Genomic DNA, 23,575 nt, shown 5'->3' with positions numbered 1-23,575 from the left:
CACCCTCACCGTACACACTGTCACCGCACACACCCACACCGTACACACCCTCACCGTACACACCCTCACCGTACACACCCTCACCGTACACACCCTCACCGTACACACCATCACCGTACACACCCACACCGTGCACACCCTCACCGTACACACACCCTCACCGTACACACCATCACCGTATACACCCTCACCGTACACACTGTCACCGTACACACCCTCACCGTACACACCCACACCGTCCACTCCCTCAACGTACACACCCACACCGTACACACCCTCACCGGACACACCCACACCGTACACACCCTCACCGTACACACCCTCACCGTACACACCCTCACCGTACACACCCTCACCGTACACACCCTCACCGTACACACCCTCACCGTACACACCCTCACCGTACACACCCACACCGTACACACCCTCACCGTACACACCCTCACCGTACACGCTGTCACCGTACACACCCTCACCGTACACACCCACACCGTACACACCCTCACCGTACACACCCTCACCGTACACACCCTCACCGTAAACACCCACACCGTACACACCCTCACCGTACACACCCTCACCGTACACACCCACACCGTACACACCCTCACCGTACACACCCTCACCACACACACCCTCACCGTACACACCCTCACCGTACATACCCTCACCGTACACACCCTCACCGTACACACTGTCACCGTACACACCCACACCGTACACACCCTTACCGTACACACCCTCACCACACACACCCTCACCGTACACACCCTCACCGTACACACCCACACCGTACACACCCTCACCGTACACACCCTCACCGTACACACTGTCATCGTAAACACCCTAACCGTACACACCCTCACCGTACACACCCACACCGTACACACCCTCACCGTACACACCCTCACCGTAAACACCCTCACCGTAAACACCCTCACCGTACACACTGTCATCGTAAACACCCTAACCGTACACACCCTCACCGTACACACCTTCACCGTACACACCCACACCGTACACACCCTCACCGTACACACCCTCACCGTACACACCCTCACCGTACACACCCACACCGTACACACCCTCACCGTACAGACCCTCACCGTACACATCCACACCGTACACACCCTCACCGTACACACCCACACCGTACACACCCTCACCGTACACACTGTCACCGTACACACCCTCACCGTACACACTGTCACCGTACACACCCTCACCGTACACACTCTCACCACACACACCCTAACCGTACACACCCTCACCACACACACCCTCACCACACACAGTCTCACCGTACACACCCACACCGTACACACCCTCACCGTACACAACCTCACCGTACACTCCCACACCGTACACACCCTCACCGTACACTCCCACACCGTACACACCCTCATCGTACACACCCTCACCGTACACACCCTCACCGTACACACCCTCACCGTACACACCCTCACCGTACACACCCTCACCGTACACACCCACACCGTACACACCCTCACCGTACACACCCACACCGTACACACCCACACCGTACACACCCTCACCGTACACACCCACACCGTACACACCCGCACCGTACACACCCTCACCGTACACACCCACAGCGTGCACACCCTCACCGTACACACCCTCACCGTACACACCCTCACCGTAAACACCCACACCGTACACACCCTCACCGTACACACCATCACCGTACACACCCATAGCGTGCACACCCTCACTGTACACACTCTCACCGTAAACACCCACACCGTACACACCCTCACCGTACACACCAACACCGTACACACCCACACCGTACACACCCACACCGTACACACCCTCACCGTACACACCGTCACCGTACACACCCACACAGTACACACCCTCACCGTACACACCCTCACCGTACACACCCTCACCGTACACACCCTCACCACACACACCCACACCGTACACACACTCACCGTAAACACCCTCACCACACACACCCTCACCGTACACACCCTCACCGTACACACCCTCACCGTACACACCCACAGCGTGCACACCCTCACCGTACACACACCCTCACCGTACACACCATCACCGTACACACCATCACCGTACACACCCTCACCGTACACACCCACACCGTACACACCCTCACCGTACACACCCTCACCGTACACACCCTCACCGTACACACCCACACCGTACACACCCTCACCACACACACCCTCACCACACACACCCTCACCGTACACACCCACACCGTACACACCCACACCGTACACACCCTCACCACACACACCCTCACCGTACACACCCTCACCGTACACACCCACACCGTACACACCCTTACCGTCACACCCTCACCGTACACACCCACACCGTACACACCCTCACCGTACACACCCACACCGTACACACCCTCACCGTACACACCCACACCGAACACACTGTCACCGTACACACCCTCACCGTACACTCCCTCACCGTGCACACCCACACCGTAAACACCCTCACCGTACACACCCTCACCGTACACTCCCTCACCGTGCACACCCACACCGTACACACCCACACCGTACACACCCTCACCGTACACTCCCTCACCGTACACACCCACACCGTACACACCGTGACCGTACACACCCTCACCGTACACTCCCTCACCATGCACACCCACACCGTACACACCCTCACCGTACACACCCTCACCGTACACAGCCTCACCGTACACACTGTCACCGTACACACCCTCACCGTACACACCGTCACCGTACACACCCTCACCGTACACACCCACACCGTACACACCCTCACCACACACACCCTCACCACACACACCCTCACCGTACACACCCTCACCCCACACACCCTCACCCCACACACCCTCACCACACACACCCTCACCGTACACACCCTCACCGTACACACCCACACCGTACACACCCACACCGTAAACACCCACACCGTACACACCCACACCGTACACACCCTCACCGTACACACCCTCACCACACACACCCTCACCGTACACACTGTCACCGCACACACCCTCACTGTACACACCCACACCGTACACACCCTCACCACACACACCCTCACCACACACACCCTCACCGTACACACCCTCACCGTACACACCCACACCGTACACACCCTCACCGTACACACTGTCACCGCACACACCCACACCGTACACACCCTCACCGTACACACCCTCACCGTACACACCCTCACCGTACACACCCTCACCGTACACACGATCACCGTACACACCCACACCGTGCACACCCTCACCGTACACACACCCTCACCGTACACACCATCACCGTATACACCATCACCGTACACACCCTCACCGTACACACCCTCACTGTACACACCCACACCGTACACACTGTCACCGTACACACCCTCACCGTACACACCCTCACCGTACACACTGTCACCGTACACACCCTCACCGTACACACCCACACCGTACACACCCACACCGTACACACCCTCACCGTACACACCCTCACCGTACACACTTTCACCGTACTCACCCTCACCGTACACACCCACACCGTACACACCCACACCGTACACACCCTCACCGTACACACCCACACCGTACACACCGTCACCGTAAACACCCTCACCGTACACACCCACACCGTACACACCCTCACCGTACACACCCATACCGTACACACTGTCACCATTCACACCCTCACCGTACACACCCACACCGTCCACACCCTCACCGTACACACCCACACCGTACACACTGTCACCGTACACAACCTCACCGTACACACCCACACCGTACACACCCTCACCGTACACACCCACACCGTACACACTGTCACCGTACACACCCTCACCGTACACACCCTCACCGTACACACCCTCACCGTACACACCCACACCGTACACACCCTCACCGTACACACCCACACCGTACACACCCTCACCGTACACACCCTCACCGTACACACTGTCACCGCACACACCCACACCGTACACACCATCACCGTACACACCCTCACCGTACACACCCACACCGTACACATCCTCACCGTACACACCCTCACCGTACACACCCTCACCGTACACACTGTCACCGCACACACCCTCACCGTACACACTGTCACCGTACACACCCACACCGTACACACCCACACCGTACACACTGTCACCGTACACACCCTCACCGTAAACACCCTCACCGTACACACCCTCACCGTACACACCCACACCGTACACAATGTCACCGTACACACCCACACCGTACACACTGTCACCGCACACACCCTCACCGTACACACTGTCACCGTACACACCCACACCGTACACACTGTCACCGCACACACCCTCACCGTACACACCCTCACCGTACACACCCTCACCGTACACACTGTCACCGTACACACTGTCACCGCTCACACCCGCAGCGTACACACCCTCACCGTACACACCCTCACCGTACACACTGTCACCGTACACACCCACACCGTACACACCCACACCGTATACACCCACACCGTGCACACTGTCACCGTACACACCCACACCGTATACACCCACACCGTACACACCCACACCGTACACACTGTCACCGTACACACCCACACCGTACACACCCTCACCGTACACACTGTCACCGTACACACCGTCACCGTACACACCCTCACCGTACACACTGTCACCGTACACACCCTCACCGTACACACCCTCACCGCACACACCCACACCGTACACACCCTCACCGTACACACCCTCACCGTACACTCCCACACCGTACACACCCTCACCGTACACACTCACACCGTACACACTGTCACCGTACACACTGTCACCGTACACACCCTCACCGTACACACCCTCACCGTACACACCCTCACCGTACACACTCACACCGTACACACCCTCACCGTACACACCCACACCGTACACACCCTCACCGTACACACACTCACCGTACACACCCCCACCGTACACACCCTCACCGTACACACCCTCACCGTACACACTGTCACCGTACACACCCTCACCGTACACACCCACACCGTACACACCCTCACCGTACACACCCTCACCGCACACACCCACACCGTACACACCCTCACCGTACACACCCTCACCGTACACACCCTCACCGTACACACCCACACCGTACACACCCTCACCGTACACACCCTCACCGTACACACCCTCACCGTACACACCGTCACCGCACACACCCACACCGTACACACCCTCACCGTACACACCCTCACCGTACACACCCTCACCGTACACACCCACACCGTACACACCCTCACCGTACACACCCACACCGTACACACCCTCACCGTACACACTGTCACCGCACACACCCACACCGTACACACCCTCACCGTACACACCCACACCGTACACACCCTCACCGTACACACCCTCACCGTACACACTGTCACCGCACACACCCACACCGTACACACCATCACCGTACACACCCTCACCGTACACACCCACACCGTGCACATCCTCACCGTACACACCCTCACCGTACACACCCTCACCGTACACACTGTCACCGCACACACCCTCACCGTACACACTGTCACCGTACACACCCACACCGTACACACCCACACCGTACACACTGTCACCGTACACACCCTCACCGTAAACACCCTCACCGTACACACCCTCACCGTACACACCCACACCGTACACAATGTCACCGTACACACCCACACCGTACACACTGTCACCGCACACACCCTCACCGTACACACTGTCACCGTACACACCCACACCGTACACACTGTCACCGCACACACCCTCACCGTACACACCCTCACCGTACACACCCTCACCGTACACACTGTCACCGTACACACTGTCACCGCTCACACCCGCAGCGTACACACCCTCACCGTACACACCCTCACCGTACACACTGTCACCGTACACACCCACACCGTACACACCCACACCGTATACACCCACACCGTGCACACTGTCACCGTACACACCCACACCGTATACACCCACACCGTACACACCCACACCGTACACACTGTCACCGTACACACCCACACCGTACACACCCTCACCGTACACACTGTCACCGTACACACCGTCACCGTACACACCCTCACCGTACACACTGTCACCGTACACACCCTCACCGTACACACCCTCACCGCACACACCCACACCGTACACACCCTCACCGTACACACCCTCACCGTACACTCCCACACCGTACACACCCTCACCGTACACACTCACACCGTACACACTGTCACCGTACACACTGTCACCGTACACACCCTCACCGTACACACCCTCACCGTACACACCCTCACCGTACACACTCACACCGTACACACCCTCACCGTACACACCCACACCGTACACACCCTCACCGTACACACACTCACCGTACACACCCCCACCGTACACACCCTCACCGTACACACCCTCACCGTACACACTGTCACCGTACACACCCTCACCGTACACACCCACACCGTACACACCCTCACCGTACACACCCTCACCGCACACACCCACACCGTACACACCCTCACCGTACACACCCTCACCGTACACACCCTCACCGTACACACCCACACCGTACACACCCTCACCGTACACACCCTCACCGTACACACCCTCACCGTACACACCCTCACCATACACACCGTCACCGCACACACCCACACCGTACACACCCTCACCGTACACACCCTCACCGTACACACCCTCACCGTACACACCCACACCGTACACACCCTCACCGTACACACCCACACCGTACACACCCTCACCGTACACACTGTCACCGCACACACCCACACCGTACACACCATCACCGTACACACCATCACCGTACACACCCTCACCGTACACACCCACACCGTACACACCCTCACCGTACACACCCTCACCGTACACACTGTCACCGCACACACCCTCACCGTACACACTGTCACCGTACACACCCACACCGTACACACCCTCACCGTACACACCCTCACCGTACACACTCTCACCGTACACACCCTCACCGTACACACCCTCACCGTACACACTGTGACCGTACACACCCACACCGTACACACTGTCACCGTACACACTGTCACCGCACACACCCTCACCGTACACACCCTCACCGTACACACCCTCACCGTACACACTGTCACCGTACACACCCTCACCGTACACACTGTCACCGTACACACTGTCACCGTACACACCCTCACCGAACACACCCTCACCGTACACACCCTCACCGTACACACTGTCACCGTACACACTGTCACCGTACACACCCTCACCGAACACACCCTCACCGTACACACCCTCACCGTACACACTGTCACCGTACACACCCATACCGTACACACCCACACCGTACACACCCACACCGTACACACTGTCACCGTACACACCCACACCGTATACACCCACACCGTACACACCCACACCGTACACACTGTCACCGTACACACCCACACCGTACACACCCACACCGTACACACCCTCACCGTACACACTGTCACCGTACACACCCTCACCGTACACACTGTCACCGTACACACCCTCACCGTACACACTGTCACCGTACACACCCTCACCGTACACACCCTCACCGTACACACCCTCACCGTAAACACCCACACCGTACACACCCTCACCGTACACACCCTCACCGTACACTCCCACACCGTACACACCCTCACCGTACACACTCACACCGTACACACTCACACCGTACACACCCACACCGTACACACCCACACCGTACACACCCACACCGTACACACTGTCACCGTACACACCCACACCGTATACACCCACACCGTACACACCCACACCGTACACACCCACACCGTACACACTGTCACCGTACACACCCACACCGTACACACCCACACCGTACACACCCTCACCGTACACACTGTCACCGTACACACCCTCACCGTACACACTGTCACCGTACACACCCTCACCGTACACACCCTCACCGTACACACCCACACCGTACACACCCTCACCGTACACACCCTCACCGTACACACCCTCACCGTACACACTCACACCGTACACACTGTCACCGTACACACTGTCACCGTACACACCCTCACCGTACACACCCTCACCGTACACACCCTCACCGTACACACCCTCACCATACACACCCTCACCGTACACACCCTCACCGTACACACTGTCACCGTACACACCCTCACCGTACACACCGTCACCGTACACACCCTCACCGTACACACCCTCACCGTACACACCCTCACCGTACACACCCACACCGTACACACCCTCACCGTACACACCCTCACCGTACACACCCTCACCGTACACACTGTCACCGCACACACCCACACCGTACACACCATCACCGTACACACCGTCACCGTACATACCCTCACCGTACACACCCACACCGTAAACACCCTCACCGTACACACCCTCACCGTACACACCCTCACCGTACACACCCACACCGTACACACCCTCACCGTACACACCCTCACCGTACACACCCTCACCGTACACACCCACACCGTACACACTGTCACCGTACACACCCTCACCGTACACACCCTCCCCGTACACACTCTCACCGTACACACCCTCACCGTAAACACCCTCACCGTACACACCCTCACCGTACACACCCTCACCGTACACACCCTCACCGTACACACCCACACCGTACACACTGTCACCGTACACACCCACACCGTACACACTGTCACCGTACACACTGTCACCGCACACACCCTCACCGTACACACCCTCACCGTACACACCCTCACCGTACACACTGTCACCGTACACACCCTCACCGTACACACTGTCACCGTACACACCTGTCACCGCACACACCCTCACCGTACACACCCTCACCGTACACACCCTCACCGTACACACCCTCACCGTACACACTGTCACCGTACACACCCACACCGTACACACCCACACCGTACACACCCACACCGTACACACTGTCACCGTACACACCCACACCGTATACACCCACACCGTACACACCCACACCGTACACACTGTCACCGTACACACCCACACCGTACACACTGTCACCGTACACACCCACACCCACACCGTACACACTGTCACCGTACACACCCACACCGTATACACCCACACCGTACACACCCACACCGTACACACTGTCACCGTACACACCCTCACCGTACACACTGTCACCGTACACACCCACACCGTACACACCCTCACCGTACACACTGTCACCGTACACACCCTCACCGTACACACTGTCACCGTACACACCCTCACCGTACACACCCTCACCGTACACACCCTCACCGTACACACCCTCACCGTACACACTCACACCGTACACACTGTCACCGTACACACTGTCACCGTACACACCCTCACCGTACACACCCTCACCGTACACACTCACACCGTACACACCCTCACCGTACACACCCACACCGTACACACCCTCACCGTACACACACTCACCGTACACACCCACACCGTACACACCCTCAACGTACACACAGTCACCGTACACACCCTCACCGTACACACCCTCACCGTACACACCGTCACCGCACACACCCTCACCGTACACACCCACACCGTACACACTCACACCGTACACACCCTCACCGTACACACCCTCACCGTACACACCCACACCGTATACACCCACACCGTACACACCCTCACCGTACACACCCTCACCGTACACACCCTCACCGTACACACCCTCACCGTACACACCCTCACCGTACACACCCTCACCGTACACAATCTCACCAACCTCACTGCACCTTGCCCTGTTTCTCTTTTCTCTCTATCGCTTCAGATTTCTTTCTGTTGATCTATTTTGCTCTCTGTGTCTGCCACCCTCTTTGGTCTCTCTCTCTCTGTCCCAGTTGTACTCCCTGTCTCTCCATTTCTCTAACCCATATTTTCTTCGCCCTGGGTATATCTTTCGTTTTGTTTTGCTCACAGGCGCATCCTTCGACAAAAGTTCTGTGACGTGGGCCTCCCTGTCTCGTATCGCTGCTCTGTGTAACCGAGCTACGTTCAAGCCAGGACAAGAGACAACCCCCATACTCAAGGTATGTCAGAGGGAGACCAGGGCTAAGTGCATCGAGCTTTGCGACACACTCCCCAGGCGCGCAACATGCTCCCCAGGCGCGCAACACGCTCCCCCGCCGCGCAACACGCTCCCCTGCCGCGCAACATGCTCCCCGGGCATGCAGCACGCTCCCCGAATGTGCAACACGCTCCCCGGGCACGCAACATGCTCCCCGGGCATGCAACACGCTCCTCGGGCATGTAACACACTGCCCGGACACGCAATATTCTCTCCATATGTGCAGCCTTCTCCCGGGCGCGTAGACCTCTCCTTGAGTGTGTGGCACTCTCCCCAGGCTTTCAATGCTCTCCCCAGGTGCAACACTCTCCCCAGGTGCAACGCTCTCCCCGGGCGTGCGATACTCTCCCCGTGCATGCATTGTTCTCCCCGGGCGTGCGACACTCTCCCCGGGCGTGTGACACTCTCCACAGTCGTTCAATGCTCTCCCCAGGTGCAACACTCTCCCCGGGCGTGCGATACTCTCCCCGTGCATGCATTGTTCTCCCCGGGCGTGCGACACTCTCCCTGGGCGTGCATTGCTCTCCCCGGGCGTGTGACACTCTCCCCGGGCGTGTGACACTCTCCCCAGGCGTTCAATGCTCTCCCCAGGTGCAACGCTCTCCCTGGGCGTGCGACACTCTCCCCGGGCGTGCGATCCTCTCCCCGTGCATGCATTGTTCACCCCGGGCGTGCGACACTCTCCCCGGGCGTGTGACACTCTCCCCAGGCATTCAATGCTCTCCCCAGGTGCAACGCTCTCCCCGGGCGTGCGATACTCTTGCCATGCATGCATTGTTCTCCCCGAGCGTGCGACACTCTCCCCGGGCGTGCATTGTTCTCCCCGGGTGTGTGACACTCTCCCCGGCCGTGCGGCACTCTCCCCAGGCGTTCAATGCTCTCCCCGGGCGAGCAACGCTCTCCCCGGGCGTGCGACACTCTCCCCGGGCGTGCGACACTCTCCCAGGGCGTGCATTGCTCTCCCCGGGCGTGCGACACTCTCCCCGGGCGTGCGACACTCTCCCCGGGCGTGCGACACTCTCCCCGGGCGTGCGACACTCTCCCCGGGCGTGCATTGCTCTCCCCGGGCGTGCGACACTCTCCCAGGGCGTGCATTGCTCTCCTCGGGCGTGCGACACTCTCCCCGGGCGTGTGACACTCTCCCCGGGCGTGCGACATTCTCCCCGGGCGTGCATTGCTCTCCCCGGGCGTGCGACACTCTCCCAGGGCGTGCATTGCTCTCCTCGGGCGTGCGACACTCTACCCGGGCGTGCGACACTCTACCCGGGCGTGCGACACTCTCCCCGGGCGTGCGACACTCTCCCCGGGCGTGCGACACTCTCCCCGGGCGTGCATTGCTCTCCTCGGGCGTGCAACACTCTCCCCGGGCGTGCGACACTCTCCCAGGACGTGCGACACTCTCCCAGGACGTGCATTGCTCTCCTCGGGCGTGCGACACTCTCCCCGGGCGTGCGACACTCTCCCCGGGCGTGCGACACTCTCCCCGGGCGTGCATTGCTCTCCTCGGTCGTGCGACACTCTCCCCGGGCGTGCAACACTCTCCCCGGGCGTGCGACACTCTCCCAGGACGTGCATTGCTCTCCTCGGGCGTGCGACACTCTCCCCGGGTGTGCAACACTCTCCCCAGGCGTGCATTGTTCTCCCCGGGCGTGCAACGCTCTCCCCGGGCGTGCATTGCTCTCCCCGGGCGTGCGACACTCTCCCCGGGCGTGCGGCACACTCCCCAGGCGTGCATTGCTCTCCCCGGGTGTGCGACGCTCTCCCCAGGCGTGCATTGCTGTCCCCGGGCATGCATTGCTGTCCCTGGGCGTGCGACACCCTCCCCGGGCGTGCATTGCTGTCCCCAGGCGTGCGACACTCTCCCCGAGCGTGCAACACTCTTCCCGAGCGTGCGACACTTTTCCCGAGCGTGCGACTCTCTCCCCGGGGACCTTATTTGTATGAGCTTTACCCTGAATATTGTCTCCTGTCCTCCTCTTCACAGCGAGATGTTGCTGGAGATGCCTCTGAATCAGCGCTGCTGAAATGCATCGAGCTCTCCTCGGGCTCCGTTAAAGCCACGCGGGAGAAGAACAAGAAAATCAATGAGATCCCGTTCAACTCCACAAACAAGTACCAGGTGAGATCCCGTTCAACTCCACAAACAAGTACCAGGTGAGGCTATTGCGTCGACAGAGTACTGAGTATCAGAGCAGGGACACACTGCATAAATCTGAAATGAACAGCAGCATCACTCAGGCTGCCCAGCAGGAGAGGGGATAGAGAAGATAAGGACTAGGAGCAGGAGCAGGGAATGCCGCCCCTCGAACCTGCCCCTCCAGTCAATGTCACCATGGCTGATTTCCTCTCTGCCTAAACTCCAATTCCCTGCCCGTTCCCCATAACCCTTCAACCCATTATTAATTAAAAATCTGTCTAGCTTCTCCTCAAACTGACTCAAAGTCCCAGCATCCCCCACTCTCTGGGGTAGCGAATTCCACAGATTCACAACTCTGTGACAGAAGTAATTTCTCCTCATCTCTGTTTTAAATCTGCTACACCTTATCCTCAAACTGTGACCTCTCGTTCTCGATTGCCCCACAAGAGGGAACGTCCGCTCCACGTCTACTTTGTGTCAATACCTTTTATCTTCTTATATACTCAATTATTTTTTTAAAAATTAATTTAGAGTACTCAATTCATTTTTTCCAATTAAGGGGCAATTTAGCTTGGCCGATCCACCGACCCTGCACATCTTTGGGTTGTGGGGGCGAAACCCACGCAGATACGGGGAGAATGTGCAAATTCCACACGGACAGTGACCCAGAACCGGGATCGAACCTGGGACCTCGGCACTGTGAGGCAGCAGTGCTAACCACTGGGCCAGCGTGCTGCCCCTTATATACTCAATTATACTCTCATTCTTCTAAACTCTAGAGAGTATTGGCTTAAATTGCTTAGTCTCTCTTCATACAACAAACCGCTGATCTGAATCAACCTGGTGAGCGTCCTCTGAACTGCCCCCATTGACACTACAGCCCTCCTCAAATAAGGGGACCAAAACTGTGCGTAATGCTTCAGAACTGAGAGTTAATAATCCAGATCGATACCCCTCAGAGTACAAGGGCAAAGAGGTTATACTGAACTTACACAAGACACTAGTTAGGCCCCAGCTGGAATATTGTGCAGAGTCTGGGAGTCACACGATCGGAAGGATGTGAATACATTGGAGAGAGTGCAGAAGGGGTTTACAGGAATGGTTCCAGGGATAAGAACTTTAGTTGTGAGGATATATTGGCGAGGTTGGGATTGTTCTCCTCGGAGAGAAGGCTAAGAGGAGATCGGGAGATCCTGGACGAGATTCTCTGATCTCGCGGCAGGTCGGAGAATTCTTGGGGGGGTACGGGGGCATGAATCCCGCGACACTGGGCCACCGACTCTCCGCCGTCCAGAGAATCGGCGGCAATGGCGCCGGCGTGGTCGCCGCGGCGACGGTTGGGGACTGCTGAACGCGGCCCCCCCCACCCCCCGCCGATTCGCCTCGCTCGACGGGCCAAGTGTTCTGGCGCCGTTCGCGTGTGTTCCTACCCGGTGGGACCTCAGCGTTGTGACTGCAGGGGCCGTCCTGGTGGGGCGGAGGGGGGAGCCCACTCCGGGGGGCCTCCATGCTGGCCAGGCCCGCGATCGGGTGCTAGCGACCGGCGGGACGGCTAATTCTGGGGGGGCCTATGTTCCTCTGCACCGGGCCCCTGTAGGGCCCCACCATGTCCCTTGGGGCCCGGTGCGGAGGCGGCAACCGGCGGCAACCATGCTGGGACACGTATCAGCAGCTGGAGCTGTGTGAAGCGCCCCTGGGCCGTGCTGGGACACGTATCAGCAGCTGGAGCTGTGTGAAGCACCCCTGGGCCGTGCTGGGACACGTATCAGCAGCTGGAGCTGTGTGAAGCACCCCTGGGCCGTGCTCGGACACGTATCAGCAGCTGGAGCTGTGTGAAGCACCCCTGGGCCGTGCTGGGACGCGTATCAGCAGCTGGAGCTGTGTGAAGCACCCCTGGGCCGTGCTGGGACACGTATCAGCAGCTGGAGCTGTGTGAAGGGCGCCTGGGCCGCGCTGGGACACGTATCAGCAGCTGGAGCTGTGTGAAGCACCCCTGGGCCGTGCTGGGACACGTATCAGCAGCTGGAGCTGTGTGAAGGGCGCCTGGGCCGCGCTGGGACACGTATCAGCAGCTGGAGCCGTGTGAAGCGCCCCTGGGCCGTGCTGGGACACGTATCAGCAGCTGGAGCTGTGTGAAGGTCCCCTGGGCTGTGCTGGGACACGTATCAGCAGCTGGAACTGTGTGAAGGGCCCCTGGGCCGCGCTGGGACACGTATCAGCAGCTGGAGCTGTGTGAAGCGCCCATGGGCCGTTCTGGGGCACGTATCAGCAGCTGGAGCTGTGTGAAGCATCCCTGGGCTGTGCTGGGACACGTATCAGCAGCTGGAGCTGTGTGAAGCACCCCTGGGCCGTGCAGGGACGCGTATCAGCAGCTGGAGCTGTGTGAAGCACCCCTGGGCTGCGCTGGGACACGTATCGGCAGCTGGCGCTGTGTGAAGGGCCCCTGGGCTGTGCTGGGACACGTATCAGCAGCTGGAGCTGTGTGAAGCACCCCTGGGACGTGCTGGGACATGTATCAGCAGCTGGAGCTGTGTGAAGGGCCCCTGGGCCGTGCTGGGACACGTATCAGCAGCTGGAGCTGTGTGAAGCGCCCCTGGGCCGTTCTGGGACACGTATCAGCAGCTGGAGCTGTGTGAAGGGCGCCTGGGCCGTGCTGGGACGCGTATCAGCAGCTGGAGCTGTGTGAAGGGCCCCTGGGCCGTGCTGGGACACGTATCAGCAGCTGGAGCTGTGTGAAGGGCCCCTGGGCCGCGCTGGGACACGTATCAGCAGCTGGAGCTGTGTGAAGTGCCCCTGGGCCGTGCTGGGACACATATCTACAGCTGGAGCTAAGTGAAGGACCCCTGGGCCGCGCTGGGACACGTATCAGCAGCTGGAGCTGTGTGAAGGGCCCCTGGGCCGTGCTGGGACACGTATCAGCAGCTGGAGCTAAGTGAAGGACCCCTGGGCCGTGCTGGGACGCGAATCAGCAGCTGGAGCTGTGTGAAGGGCCCGTGGGCCGCGCTGGGACACGTATCAGCAGCTGGAGCTGTGTGAAGGGCCCCTGGGCCGTGCTGGGACACGTATCAGCAGCTGGAGCAGTGTGAAGCGCCCCTGGGCCGTGCTGGGACACGTATCAGCAGCTGGAGCTGTGTGAACGGCCCCTGGGCCGTGCTGGGACACGTATCAGCAGCTGGAGCTGTGTGAAGGGCCCCTGGGCCGTGCTGGGACACGTATCAGCAGCTGGAGCTGTGTGAAGGGCCCCTGGGCCGTGCCGGGACACGTATCAGCAGCTGGAGCAGTGTGAAGGGCCCCTGGGCCGTGCTGGGACACGTATCAGCAGCTGGAGCAGTGTGAAGCGCCCCTGGGCCGTGCTGGGACACGTATCAGCAGCTGGAGCTGTGTGAAGGGCCCCTGGGCCGTGCTGGGACACGTATCAGCAGCTGGAGCTGTGTGAAGGGCCCCTGGGCCGTGCTGGGACACGTATCAGCAGCTGGAGCTGTGTGAAGGGCCCCTGGGCCGTGCTGGGACACGTATCAGCAGCTGGAGCAGTGTGAAGGGCCCCTGGGCCGTGCTGGGACACGTATCAGCAGCTGGAGCTGTGTGAAGGGCCCCTGGGCCGCGCTGGGGTACATATCAGCAGCTGGAGATGTGTGAAGTGCCCCTGGGCCGTGCTGGGACACGTATCTGCAGCTGGAGATGTGTGAAGGGCCCCTGGGCCGCGCTGGGACACGTATCAGCAGCTGGTGCTGTGTGAAGCGCCCCTGGGCCATGCAGGCTGTGCTGGGACACGTATCAGCAGCTGGAGATGTGTGAAGTGCCCCTGGGCCGCGCTGGGACACGTATCTGCAGCTGGAGATGTGTGAAGGGCGCCTGGGCCGGGCAGGGACACGTATCAGCAGCTGGAGCTGTGTGAAGTGCCCCTGGGCCACGCTGGGACACGTATCAGCAGCTGGAGCTGTGTGAAGCGCCCCTGGGCCGCGCTGGGACACGTATCAGCAGCTGGAGCTGTGTGAAGCGCCCTTGGGCCGTGCTGGGGCACATATCAGCAGCTGGAGCTGTGTGAAGTGCCCCTGGGCCGTGCTGGGGCACGTATCAGCAGCTGGAGCTGTGTGAAGCGCCCCTGGGCCGCGCTGGGACACGTATCAGCAGCTGGAGCTTTGTGAAGCCCCCCTGGGCCGCGCTGGGACACGTATCAGCAGCTGGAGCTGTGTGAAGTGCCCCTGGGCCGCGCTGGGACGCGTATCAGCAGCTGGAGCCGTGTGAAGCACCCCTGGGCCGTGCTGGGACACGTATCAGCAGCTGGAGCTAAGTGAAGGACCCCTGGGCCGTGCTGGGACACGTATCAGCAGCTGGAGCTGTGTGAAGCACCCCTGGGACGTGCTGGGACACGTATCTACAGCTGGAGCTAAGTGAAGGACCCCTGGGCCGCGCTGGGACACGTATCAGCAGCTGGAGCTGTGTGAAGGGCCCCTGGGCCGCGCTGGGACACGTATCAGCAGCTGGAGCCGTGTGAAGCACCCCTGGGCCGTGCTGGGACACGTATCAGCAGCTGGAGCTAAGTGAAGGACCCCTGGGCCGTGCTGGGACACGTATCAGCAGCTGGAGCTGTGTGAAGCACCCCTGGGACGTGCTGGGACACGTATCTACAGCTGGAGCTAAGTGAAGGACCCCTGGGCCGCGCTGGGACACGTATCAGCAGCTGGAGCTGTGTGAAGGGCCCCTGGGCCGTGCTGGGACACGTATCAGCAGCTGGAGCTAAGTGAAGGACCCCTGGGCCGTGCTGGGACGCGAATCAGCAGCTGGAGCTGTGTGAAGGGCCCGTGGGCCGCGCTGGGACACGTATCAGCAGCTGGAGCTGTGTGAAGGGCCCCTGGGCCGTGCTGGGACACGTATCAGCAGCTGGAGCAGTGTGAAGCGCCCCTGGGCCGTGCTGGGACACGTATCAGCAGCTGGAGCTGTGTGAACGGCCCCTGGGCCGTGCTGGGACACGTATCAGCAGCTGGAGCTGTGTGAAGGGCCCCTGGGCCGTGCTGGGACACGTATCAGCAGCTGGAGCTGTGTGAAGGGCGCCTGGGCCGTGCTGGGACGCGTATCAGCAGCTGGAGCTGTGTGAAGGGCGCCTGGGCCGTGCTGGGACGCGTATCAGCAGCTGGAGCTGTGTGAAGGGCCCCTGGGCCGTGCTGGGACACGTATCAGCAGCTGGAGCTGTGTGAAGGGCCCCTGGGCCGCGCTGGGACACGTATCAGCAGCTGGAGCTGTGTGAAGTGCCCCTGGGCCGTGCTGGGACACATATCTACAGCTGGAGCTAAGTGAAGGACCCCTGGGCCGCGCTGGGACACGTATCAGCAGCTGGAGCTGTGTGAAGGGCCCCTGGGCCGTGCTGGGACACGTATCAGCAGCTGGAGCTAAGTGAAGGACCCCTGGGCCGTGCTGGGACGCGAATCAGCAGCTGGAGCTGTGTGAAGGGCCCGTGGGCCGCGCTGGGACACGTATCAGCAGCTGGAGCTGTGTGAAGGGCCCCTGGGCCGTGCTGGGACACGTATCAGCAGCTGGAGCAGTGTGAAGCGCCCCTGGGCCGTGCTGGGACACGTATCAGCAGCTGGAGCTGTGTGAACGGCCCCTGGGCCGTGCTGGGACACGTATCAGCAGCTGGAGCTGTGTGAAGGGCCCCTGGGCCGTGCTGGGACACGTATCAGCAGCTGGAGCTGTGTGAAGGGCCCCTGGGCCGTGCCGGGACACGTATCAGCAGCTGGAGCAGTGTGAAGGGCCCCTGGGCCGTGCTGGGACACGTATCAGCAGCTGGAGCAGTGTGAAGCGCCCCTGGGCCGTGCTGGGACACGTATCAGCAGCTGGAGCTGTGTGAAGGGCCCCTGGGCCGTGCTGGGACACGTATCAGCAGCTGGAGCTGTGTGAAGGGACACCCGGGCCGTGCTGGGACACGTATCAGCAGCTGGAGCTGTGTGAAGGGCCCCTGGGCCGTGCTGGGACACGTATCAGCAGCTGGAGCTGTGTGAAGGGCCCCTGGGCCGTGCTGGGACACGTATCAGCAGCTGGAGCAGTGTGAGGGGCCCCTGGGCCGTGCTGGGACACGTATCAGCAGCTGGAGCTGTGTGAAGGGCCCCTGGGCCGCGCTGGGGTACATATCAGCAGCTGGAGATGTGTGAAGTGCCCCTGGGCCGTGCTGGGACACGTATCTGCAGCTGGAGATGTGTGAAGGGCCCCTGGGCCGCGCTGGGACACGTATCAGCAGCTGGTGCTGTGTGAAGCGCCCCTGGGCCATGCAGGCTGTGCTGGGACACGTATCAGCAGCTGGAGATGTGTGAAGTGCCCCTGGGCCGCGCTGGGACACGTATCTGCAGCTGGAGATGTGTGAAGGGCGCCTGGGCCGGGCAGGGACACGTATCAGCAGCTGGAGCTGTGTGAAGTGCCCCTGGGCCACGCTGGGACACGTATCAGCAGCTGGAGCTGTGTGAAGCGCCCCTGGGCCGCGCTGGGACACGTATCAGCAGCTGGAGCTGTGTGAAGCGCCCTTGGGCCGTGCTGGGGCACATATCAGCAGCTGGAGCTGTGTGAAGTGCCCCTGGGCCGTGCTGGGGCACGTATCAGCAGCTGGAGCTGTGTGAAGCGCCCCTGGGCCGCGCTGGGACACGTATCAGCAGCTGGAGCTTTGTGAAGCCCCCCTGGGCCGCGCTGGGACACGTATCAGCAGCTGGAGCTGTGTGAAGTGCCCCTGGGCCGCGCTGGGACGCGTATCAGCAGCTGGAGCCGTGTGAAGCACCCCTGGGCCGTGCTGGGACACGTATCAGCAGCTGGAGCTAAGTGAAGGACCCCTGGGCCGTGCTGGGACACGTATCAGCAGCTGGAGCTGTGTGAAGCACCCCTGGGACGTGCTGGGACACGTATCTACAGCTGGAGCTAAGTGAAGGACCCCTGGGCCGCGCTGGGACACGTATCAGCAGCTGGAGCTGTGTGAAGGGCCCCTGGGCCGCGCTGGGACACGTATCAGCAGCTGGAGCCGTGTGAAGCACCCCTGGGCCGTGCTGGGACACGTATCAGCAGCTGGAGCTAAGTGAAGGACCCCTGGGCCGTGCTGGGACACGTATCAGCAGCTGGAGCTGTGTGAAGCACCCCTGGGACGTGCTGGGACACGTATCTACAGCTGGAGCTAAGTGAAGGACCCCTGGGCCGCGCTGGGACACGTATCAGCAGCTGGAGCTGTGTGAAGGGCCCCTGGGCCGTGCTGGGACACGTATCAGCAGCTGGAGCTAAGTGAAGGACCCCTGGGCCGTGCTGGGACGCGAATCAGCAGCTGGAGCTGTGTGAAGGGCCCGTGGGCCGCGCTGGGACACGTATCAGCAGCTGGAGCTGTGTGAAGGGCCCCTGGGCCGTGCTGGGACACGTATCAGCAGCTGGAGCAGTGTGAAGCGCCCCTGGGCCGTGCTGGGACACGTATCAGCAGCTGGAGCTGTGTGAACGGCCCCTGGGCCGTGCTGGGACACGTATCAGCAGCTGGAGCTGTGTGAAGGGCCCCTGGGCCGTGCTGGGACACGTATCAGCAGCTGGAGCTGTGTGAAGGGCCCCTGGGCCGTGCCGGGACACGTATCAGCAGCTGGAGCAGTGTGAAGGGCCCCTGGGCCGTGCTGGGACACGTATCAGCAGCTGGAGCAGTGTGAAGCGCCCCTGGGCCGTGCTGGGACACGTATCAGCAGCTGGAGCTGTGTGAAGGGCCCCTGGGCCGTGCTGGGACACGTATCAGCAGCTGGAGCTGTGTGAAGGGCCCCTGGGCCGTGCTGGGACACGTATCAGCAGCTGGAGCTGTGTGAAGGGCCCCTGGGCCGCGCTGGGACACGTATCAGCAGCTGGAGCAGTGTGAAGGGCCCCTGGGCCGTGCTGGGACACGTATCAGCAGCTGGAGCTGTGTGAAGCACCCCTGGGCCGCGCTGGGACACGTATCAGCAGCTGGAGATGTGTGAAGGGCCCCTGGGCCGCGCTGGGGCACGTATCAGCAGCTGGAGATGTGTGAAGGGCCCCTGGGCCGTGCTGGGACACGTATCTGCAGCTGGAGATGTGTGAAGGGCCCCTGGGCCGTGCTGGGACGCGTATCAGCAGCTGGAGCAGTGTGAAGGGCCCCTGGGCCGTGCTGGGACACGTATCAGCAGCTGGTGCTGTGTGAAGCGCCCCTGGGCCTTGCAGGCTGTGCTGGGACACGTATCAGCAGCTGGAGGTGTGTGAAGCGCCCCTGGGCCCTGCTGGGGCACGTATCAGCAGCTGGAGCTGTGTGAAGCGCCCCTGGGCCCTGCTGGGGCACGTATCAGCAGCTGGAGCTGTGTGAAGCACCCCTGGGCCGCGCTGGGACACGTATCAGCAGCTGGTGCTGTGTGAAGCGCCCCTGGGCCCTGCTGGGGCACGTATCAGCAGCTGGAGCTGTGTGAAGCGCCCCTGGGCCGCGCTGGGACACGTATCAGCAGCTGGAGCTGTGTGAAGCGCCCCTGGGCCGTGCTGGGACACGTATCAGCAGCTGGAGCTTTGTGAAGCCCCCCTGGGCCGCGCTGGGACACGTATCAGCAGCTGGAGCTGTGTGAAGCGCCCTTGGGCCGTGCTGGGACACGTATCAGCAGCTGGAGCTGTGTGAAGCGCCCCTGGGCCGTGCTGGAACACGTATCAGCAGCTGGAGCTGTGTGAAGCGCCCCTGGGCCGCGCTGGGACACGTATCAGCAGCTGGAGCTGTGTGAAGCCCCCCAGGGCCGCGCTTGGGCACGTATCAGCAGCTGGAGCTGTGTGAAGGGCCCCTGGGTCGTGCTGGGACACGTATCAGCAGCTGCAGCTGTGTGAAGCACCCTTGGGCCGTGCTGGGACACGTATCAGCAGCTGGAGCTGTGTGAAGTGCCCCTGGGCCGTTCTGGCCGTGCTGGGACACGTATCAGCAGCTGGAGCTGTGTGAAGCGCCCCTGGGCCGCGCTGGGACACGTATCAGCAGCTGGAGCTGTGTGAAGCGCCCCTGGGCCGCGATGGGGCACGTATCAGCAGCTGGAGCTGTGTGAAGTGCCCCTGGGCCGCGATGGGGCACGTATCAGCAGCTGGAGCTGTGTGAAACGCCCCTGGGCTGTGCTGGGACATGTATCAGCAGCTGGAGCTGTGTGAAGGGCCCCTGGGCCGCGCTGGGACACGTATCAGCAGCTGGTGCTGTGTGAAGTGCCCCTGGGCCATGCAGGCTGTGCTGGGGCACGTATCAGCAGCTGGAGCTGTGTGAAACGCCCCTGGGCTGTGCTGGGACATGTATCAGCAGCTGGAGCTGTGTGAAGGGCCCCTGGGCCGCGCTGGGACACGGATCAGCAGCTGGTGCTGTGTGAAGTGCCCCTGGGCCATGCAGGCTGTGCTGGGGCACGTATCAGCAGCTGGAGCTGTGTGAAGCACCGCTGGGCCGTGCTGGGACACGTATCAGCAGCTGGAGCTGTGTGAAGGGCCCCTGGGCCGTGCTGGGACACGTATCAGCAGCTGGAACTGTGCGAAGGGGCCCTGGGCCGTGCTGGGACGCGTATCAACAGCTGGAGCTGTGTGAAGCGCCCCTGGGCCAAGCTGGGACACGTATCAGCAGCTGGAGCTGTGTGAAGCGCCTCTGGGCCGTTCTGGGACACGTATCAGCAGCTGGAGCTGTGTGAAGCGCCCCTGGGCCGTGCTGGGACACGTTTCATCAGCTGGAGCTGTGTGAAGGGCCCCTGGGCCGTGCTGGGACGCGTATCAGCAGCTGGAGCTGTGTGAAGCGCCCCTGGGCCGTGCTGGGACGCGTATCAGCAGCTGGAGCTGTGTGAAGCGCCCCTGGGCCGTGCTGGGACACGTATCAGCAGCTGGAGCTGTGTGAAGTGCCCCTGGGCCGTGCTGGGACACGTATCAGCAGCTGGAGATGTGTGAAGGGCCCCTGGGCTGTGCTGGGACACGTATCAGCAGCTGGAGCTAAGTGAAGGGCCCCTGGGCCGTGCTGGGACGCGTATCAGCAGCTGGAGCTGTGTGAAGTGCCCCTGGGCCGCGATGGGGCACGTATCAGCAGCTGGAGCTGTGTGAAACGCCCCTGGGCTGTGCTGGGACATGTATCAGCAGCTGGAGCTGTGTGAAGGGCCCCTGGGCCGCGCTGGGACACGTATCAGCAGCTGGTGCTGTGTGAAGTGCCCCTGGGCCATGCAGGCTGTGCTGGGGCACGTATCAGCAGCTGGAGCTGTGTGAAGCACCGCTGGGCCGTGCTGGGACACGTATCAGCAGCTGGAGCTGTGTGAAGGGCCCCTGGGTCGTGCTGGGACACGTATCAGCAGCTGGAACTGTGCGAAGGGGCCCTGGGCCGTGCTGGGACGCGTATCAACAGCTGGAGCTGTGTGAAGCGCCCCTGGGCCAAGCTGGGACACGTATCAGCAGCTGGAGCTGTGTGAAGCGCCTCTGGGCCGTTCTGGGACACGTATCAGCAGCTGGAGCTGTGTGAAGCGCCCCTGGGCCGTGCTGGGACACGTTTCATCAGCTGGAGCTGTGTGAAGGGCCCCTGGGCCGTGCTGGGACGCGTATCAGCAGCTGGAGCTGTGTGAAGCGCCCCTGGGCCGTGCTGGGACGCGTATCAGCAGCTGGAGCTGTGTGAAGCGCCCCTGGGCCGTGCTGGGACACGTATCAGCAGCTGGAGCTGTGTGAAGTGCCCCTGGGCCGTGCTGGGACACGTATCAGCAGCTGGAGATGTGTGAAGGGCCCCTGGGCTGTGCTGGGACACGTATCAGCAGCTGGAGCTAAGTGAAGGGCCCCTGGGCCGTGCTGGGACGCGTATCAGCAGCTGGAGCTCTGTGAAGCGCCCCTGGGCAGTGCTGCGACACGTATCAGCAGCTGGAGCTAAGTGAAGGGCCCCTGGGCCGCGCTGGGATGCGTATCAGCAGCTGGAGCTCTGTGAAGCGCCCCTGGGCAGTGCTGAGACGCGTATCAACAGCTGGAGTTGTGTGAAGCGCCCCTGGGCCGCGCTGGGACACGTATCGGCAGCTGGAGGTGTGTGAAGTGCCCCTGGGCCGCGCTGGGGCACGTATCAGCAGCTGGAGGTGTGTGAAGCACCCCTGGGCCGCGCTGGGGCACGTATCAGCAGCTGGAGCTGTGTGAAGCGCCCCTGGGCTGTGCTGGGACATGTATCAGCAGCTGGAGCTGTGTGAAGGGCCCCTGGGCCGCGCTGGGACACGTATCAGCAGCTGGTGCTGTGTGAAGCGCCCCTGGGCCATGCTGGCTGTGCTGGGACACGTATCAGCAGCTGGAGCTGTGTGAAGCGCCCCTGGGCCGTGCTGGGACACGTATCA

The 23,575-nt window shown here is 61.5% G+C and overlaps 1 protein-coding gene across 2 annotated transcripts in view; it reads left to right on the top strand.

Annotated features, from left to right (window-relative positions):
- The window catches only part of atp1a3b (ATPase Na+/K+ transporting subunit alpha 3b), a 762,330-nt gene that overhangs the window by 176,957 nt on the left and 561,798 nt on the right, over nucleotides 1–23,575 (top strand). The window contains exons 7-8 of one of the 2 annotated variants that reach the window (XM_072469087.1): nucleotides 10,000–10,109; nucleotides 12,132–12,266. In XM_072469087.1, coding sequence (XP_072325188.1) covers nucleotides 10,000–10,109; nucleotides 12,132–12,266 — 245 coding nt within the window. The other variant, XM_072469088.1, reaches the window with a different exon arrangement.

The sequence above is a fragment of the Scyliorhinus torazame genome, chromosome 12, assembly GCF_047496885.1.
Source record: "Scyliorhinus torazame isolate Kashiwa2021f chromosome 12, sScyTor2.1, whole genome shotgun sequence".
NCBI lineage: Eukaryota > Metazoa > Chordata > Chondrichthyes > Carcharhiniformes > Scyliorhinidae > Scyliorhinus > Scyliorhinus torazame.
Note: the sequence above shows the minus strand (reverse complement) of the source record. Positions and strands in the feature narration are given on the sequence as shown.